At 36.0% G+C, this 6000-nt stretch overlaps 1 protein-coding gene across 2 annotated transcripts in view; it reads right to left on the bottom strand.

The window, feature by feature from the left end:
- Positions 1 to 896: 896 nt before the first annotated feature.
- The window catches only part of PLCD3 (phospholipase C delta 3), a 79727-nt gene continuing 74623 nt past the window's right edge, over positions 897 to 6000 (bottom strand). For both annotated transcript variants that reach the window (XM_034416013.3, XM_034416014.3), the window contains 4 exons: positions 5611 to 5789; positions 4315 to 4450; positions 3206 to 3355; positions 897 to 2655 (listed from right to left, as the gene is read on the bottom strand). In XM_034416013.3, the coding sequence (XP_034271904.1) occupies positions 2567 to 2655; positions 3206 to 3355; positions 4315 to 4450; positions 5611 to 5789 (554 nt within the window). In that variant the 3' untranslated portion in view covers positions 897 to 2566. The remainder of the gene's footprint in view (positions 2656 to 3205; positions 3356 to 4314; positions 4451 to 5610; positions 5790 to 6000) is intronic.

Raw genomic sequence — 6000 nt, 5'->3', positions numbered from 1 at the left:
CCATTGGTTGGTCATCTTCCCTCTGTTCCATAAGGTAAGGATATGCCCATTATTTATTTTTACAAATACTATAGGAGAAAAAAATGGAAATCTGATCCTCACACTTCTGATAGCAGCACAAAGCACAACCGAAAGAGAAATCTGAACTTGTCTAACAATAGGTGTAGGCCAATTCTATAGCCTAGCTCTTCCTTGCCGTGTCAGGACTGATGCCCCAGATTTTCTACCCCAAGTTAAAAGAGAATATCTCCAAACAAGAGTACAGATCTGAAGTGCTGTAGTAAACAAGCCTTCTACTGTCTAGAAGTAGTAACTATATCCTGCAAGAGAGTAAGTAGCTGCTGTTTCATTAAGTGAATCTAGTTGTAAGTAGGACATAGGAAGGAAATTGTAGTTTGGAAATTGCCTAGAAAAATCAGAAGGGGGGAGGGCAAATCTAAAGGAGAATCTGCTGAGCCAAAAATAAAATAGGAGCAGCAGCCAAAGAGACGTCTTGATGATGTCTTTGCTAAAAATCTGGGCACTATCAGTGAGAATTATCATTAAAGAATTTTACTTGAAGCCTCATTGAAAATGTTCATAAGTAGCGCTAAAATAATTACATGCCCTTCTTGTTCCTATGTATGTTGTCATCCAAGTTCAGCTGTCAGATTCATTTGGCTTCTTTCTGAATGCTTGGGAAATACCTTGCACCCTAGGTATTGAGGCTGAACAACCAAAAAATAAGAACTATTAGGTTGTATGATAAAAGCAGCTACTAAATGTTCAGAAGTTGCTTATAAATGATGAACCAACTCTTTCAAGAAACTATTGCAAAGTAAAAGTAGACTATTTTATAAGATATGCTACTTGAAATGCTTTGAAAAAACACATCAAATGAGTTATTACTGTTTTCCTTTTATGACACCTTAATATTTATTGTGAAGCTATGGTCCATAACTTAAACATGGGTGCATAGTATAAATTTCCAATGGATTTATCTCCATCTAATCCAAGCTGCAATTAATGGTGAAAAATAAAAAAAAATCTCAGTTAAAACTATACCCTTGTAATTGCTCTCTTGAACAAAACCTCACTAAATTATTGTTATAGGCTGCTTTTCCTCTAGTAACTCAAAACAGCGTGTGTATGTATGTGTTCCTCACAAGAACAATCTTGTAAAAGGTAATATTGAAAGGCAGTGATTAACTTGATGACTCCCAGTAGTAGTAGGATAATGTAAGATTGCAGCGTAAAATCCTTTGAAATGCATTGTGACAGTTTAACTAGCAATTGCCAAAACAGCCACTAGCTGCCAACAGCTGATTTTAATTTATACCGAAAGAGTAAATGCTCTAAAGCTATATATAGTTATTTCAAATTCACCAGGAGAAACAATATATCAAAAATAATTTCATCCTTAATGCTCTGGTGATTTTTTTTTTATAGTTCACAATCAAAAGTTCTAAGAGAAAAATAGTGCACTGCTTCAAATCTAATTTCTAAAAGTACATTTCTCCACAAATGAGTCTGAGAATGTGTAGGAGTACTCATATTTTCCTCATATCAATCTATGTGATGTATCAAAATAAACTTAAGAATAATTATTAGTGTTTGTCCAGAATAAAGACCATATAAATATGTTTTGAATAGCAACTTAATACTAATTTGTCAATTAGTATTTAAATCTCATTAAAATTGTCCTGGAGTATCATGAAAAGCTAACCAAGTAGATGAAGTGAGGAGCAGGATTTTCATATATCTATGATACTCCTGGGGTTGTCATTAAATTCTACAATCTTCTGTCTTAAAAGTTCCCATCTACTGTTCATTATTTGAAACATGATCTTTGAAATAACCTAAGTTATAGGCTACATGTAGTAGTTTGTTGTTTCCAAAATAAATAAAGATCTAGTTTCGTGCCCCAGTCTCTATTTCAGCCTGTCAAAGTGCATATATACTCAATCAGATTCCAAATCAGTTGTGCTAACTCAAATTCCTCAATTCAATTGGTGGGTCACGTTTCACTGTCTTAGGCCTTTACTACAAAGATCACACCATCTTCACTCATTAATCTTGGTCACAAGTCAATCTATCTCACATCCTTAGATTTCAATGGCCCTAACCCAAGTTTGCAAGATATCGTATAACATCATTTCATTGGGCTTCTTCTATTGTGACTTACAAAGAAATAATACAAAAAATTCCCTACTCTCAGTGTGTCTTTTTTGCAGGCCACTGCAAAGAAGTGAATAAGATGGAATATTTAGTCAGATTAAAATCCTGTCTAGGAAAGCATTCTAGGAGTCTTTAGGTTACATAGCTTTTAGCTTCAACTACACAAAGAATCTTAAATTATGACCCTAATAAAATAGCTTGAATATTCAAGTGAGGATTGACATGTTGTTCTCTCAGCCTGGATCTTCTGGCTGCAACACTCTGGTTCTTCTCAGTGGCTCCGACCTCACTTGATTTAACAGCAGGTGGCATCCAGAATTAGCACAGCTATTCATCCATTCTTCTGAGGGCTGATTGGACCTTCTCAATCCACTTTCACATTTTCCAAATCGAACTTTTATTATAGCTTTCACATCTTCCTGCATCTAACATGTACAAAAAGTGTAGCTGGAGATAGGGATGTACCATCCCTGGAAAGCAAATGGATATGCCGGTAGCCTAAAGAGAAAATTACAGGAAAATCTTCTCTGAGAATGGGTCTATGGTGCTCATTAATTAGCATATATTTCTTCTACATGACCTTTTCTGTTATATAAACTCATTATTTTATCATCATGTAGCTCATAGCTACTTCTGAGAATTTAAATCACAGAATAATCTATATAAATCTGCAGTCCGATATCTCTGGGAGTCACACCAAATGTAGCAATTTGCAAATTCTGCAGCCTCTGATCCTAAAATGTCTGAAACGTAATTGTTGGAATGGTTTAATACTGAAAATTCCTTTGAAACATCTGGCTTTGTGCCATTATTTAAATTCACCTAAGGAACTTATTCTACAGGCAAACTTCTATGTCAAGCCCATCAGGGCTGGTACTTTATCGAGGTAGATCAATTCAACAGATACAAAAGTCCACTAAATCAGACATAAAATCAGCTAATCTAAAATATAATTTCTGCTACTTCTAGGCAGATTACCATCAGGCTCTTCTAGAGAGTGCACAACACCTTGCTCAAGCTTTCTTGATTCTGGAAGAAAAACACTCACCTTCCCTAATGCTGGGCAATGGCAATGTAAACTGTCCCACAAAATCATTGGAGGAAGTTGTATCATAATCCTCTACTACAAAGCGCACCAGTGCCAGGTCTGGAACTTGTATCTGAAACATCAAAGTCTCATTCCAACATGGGTTGAATCCTGCAGAGAGAAAATCCAAGAAATAGAATTTCAAGAGAGAAATAGTGTGGAGATCCTTTGTTAAAGCCAGATTCCAGTATAACCTATCCTAAATATTGCTTGAAATCTACAAATTTTCAGAAAATTATTTTTTCAGACTTTTGAATTTGACCTTTTTTTTCCACTAGTCCTATTTATAGATTTTCAAGTTCAAATACAATTTGTTTTTGACAAAATGTTTGTATTCAACAGATGATGTGATTTTAATAAATGCAAATACTGCATTGGGTGGATATAAGAAGTTGCCTTATCCTGTACATAGCTAAACATTCACCTGCAATAACCTTCTCCCAATTCTCTTGAAAGGAAAAGGATGAACCAAGAATCTGAAAAACCCACACAATTTTGTTATCCCAGCACAAAGAAGCTTGCTCCACTTATTCCTTGCTGGGAGTATCTCCTCACAATACTATCATAATGTCAACTCACTGAAAATTTGGAGACAACTTTAGGTCTTCCTGTATAGAAGAAGTGCTTTGCATGTTAGGTCAGCACAAGACATTCCGTGAAGATAACCCTGGGTTTTCAGAGCAGGGAGAATAGGAAAGCATGGCAAAAGCATCTGTACGGATAAGCCAACTCAGAATAAACCAGGTTCTTATACCGACCCTGTGGTTATTAAGTTGATTCACTGATTAAGGTCGAAAGCAAAAAGCATGTCCAGAGGACTTCTTTAGACTTGCTACTCGTGTTTCCTTTTTATGTGGAAATATTAAGAACTAACCCTGGGATTTTCTTCAAACTCTGGCTTTGTTTCTCCTCTGGTCCAATAGGAGGGGGAAGGATATCGTGGTCCATCAAATGCTGATGAACTAACTGTACAATTCATGGCTATTCATCATGCTGGGTGGAGCCAGTACAACCAATAATTCTCTACCCTTGCTTCTCCTTATTGCTTTCATTCCTAGGCTTTGTCTCACCATTATTTAACCGGTATTCAGTTTGTTTCTTGCAGCAGTCTGCAGGAATTCCATGAATCTCAATCCGTACAAAAGGATCAACAATGGAAGAACTCTTCTCTTTATTTAATTTTGGAAGTTGTTGAGCCGTAATCACCTGAAAGGAGAAAAAAAAATCATAATCATTTCTGCACACTCTTGCAACTCTTAAAAACCAACAATGCACACAAAATTGGCTGAATGTATTAATTGGTACAATCCTAAAATCAGAATTAATTTCCATTGATTTAATTTGGCTAAAATGGCCAAATGCAAACAAACAGAAAAGGGAGAGGGCTCCTACATTTAAAATTGTTCAGTAGAAAAGAGAATTTTGGCAGAAGGGGCCCTTGCAAAACTACATATCTGCCACAATGCCCTCTTCAATTGAGCTAATGAAAGTACAGAAGCCTCATCCTCTTTTGAATCTATTTGCTCACTGCTTTCATCAAATTAAAATTCTATACCCGGGGATTAATGTCTTCCAAGAAAAATAGATGTCTACAAAGTCTGAAAATGATGCAAAGCTATTTTCCAGATATAATATATAAATCTGGACTGCATGATAATATATTCCATCAGAAACATTGAAGTCTGACACCAACCACAGTAAAACTTATTTAGTCCTTTTTCCAGCACTTGAGATTTCAGTGGATATTGGTCATACTAGTTTGAAATAACTTTTAAGCCTAAGAGTTAGAAACCCAGGATAGTTGCAGTTCTCGGGTATTTATTAAAAAACATTGTTTAGCTATTCGGTCTTTTCTCTTAGCAAAGTTCTTCTCTTTGGGAAAAAGAAAAAACTCAAAATTTTAAATATTTTTCAACCAAACTACCTTACAGAGTTATAAGATACAATGAGGGAAGTAAAGATACACGGATGCTGCTTTAGGCTCTTAAAGGCAGGTCTATGTACAAGTTCAAAACCATAATAAAGTAGAGAAAGATAGTTATAAGTAAAAGGTGGCATCATCTGGGTGCTCTCTTCCAAAATGTTATTAACATAATAAAGATCCTTTGGAAAGATCTTCTGGAAGCTCTTTTATGCTTGGCTCTTAAGCAAAAGTCTTTTATATTAAGGGTTTGTGTGTTTCAGTTTCTGTAGAATCTGGAAATAGTATATTTAATTATGGTTATGACATTAAAGCCATGCAATAGGATTTATGCAATAATGTTTCTTGTTAAGTCTACTCTTCCATCTACTTTCCATTTATATGCACCTAAATACATATAGCAAGCAATTCAAAGAACATATGGGCATCCTACATTCTACTATACCTTGATGGTGAGGGCAATAGGATGCTGGCCATTCCTATGAATGGGAACCTTGGGGTCAAAATGACTCTGGTTATTGCATAAGAAAGCAGGTTTCAGCACATAGCCACAGCGGCCATTCACCAAAAAGCGCCCATCATTTAAATCCATCTCAGCACCTGGTGTCTGGAAATTCAGTGCCACTGAAATATGACCATAGAAAGGAAAGTGATTAAACAGATCATAAGACTGGAATATTATCATGGTGCAGATTTATAAAACTTTGTATCTACTGGCACATCCAAAAAGAACTTAAGCAGCACAGACAGCTGGTGCAAAATGTGGCAGCGAGAGCAGTCTTTAGGGTCCCTAGGATGGCCCATATTACACCTCCACGAACTTCACTGGCTACTG

Source organism: Pantherophis guttatus, chromosome 4, assembly GCF_059756535.1.
Source record: "Pantherophis guttatus breed Tessera chromosome 4, ASM5975653v1, whole genome shotgun sequence".
In the NCBI taxonomy this organism is placed as follows: Eukaryota; Metazoa; Chordata; class Lepidosauria; order Squamata; family Colubridae; genus Pantherophis; species Pantherophis guttatus.
Note: the sequence above shows the minus strand (reverse complement) of the source record. Positions and strands in the feature narration are given on the sequence as shown.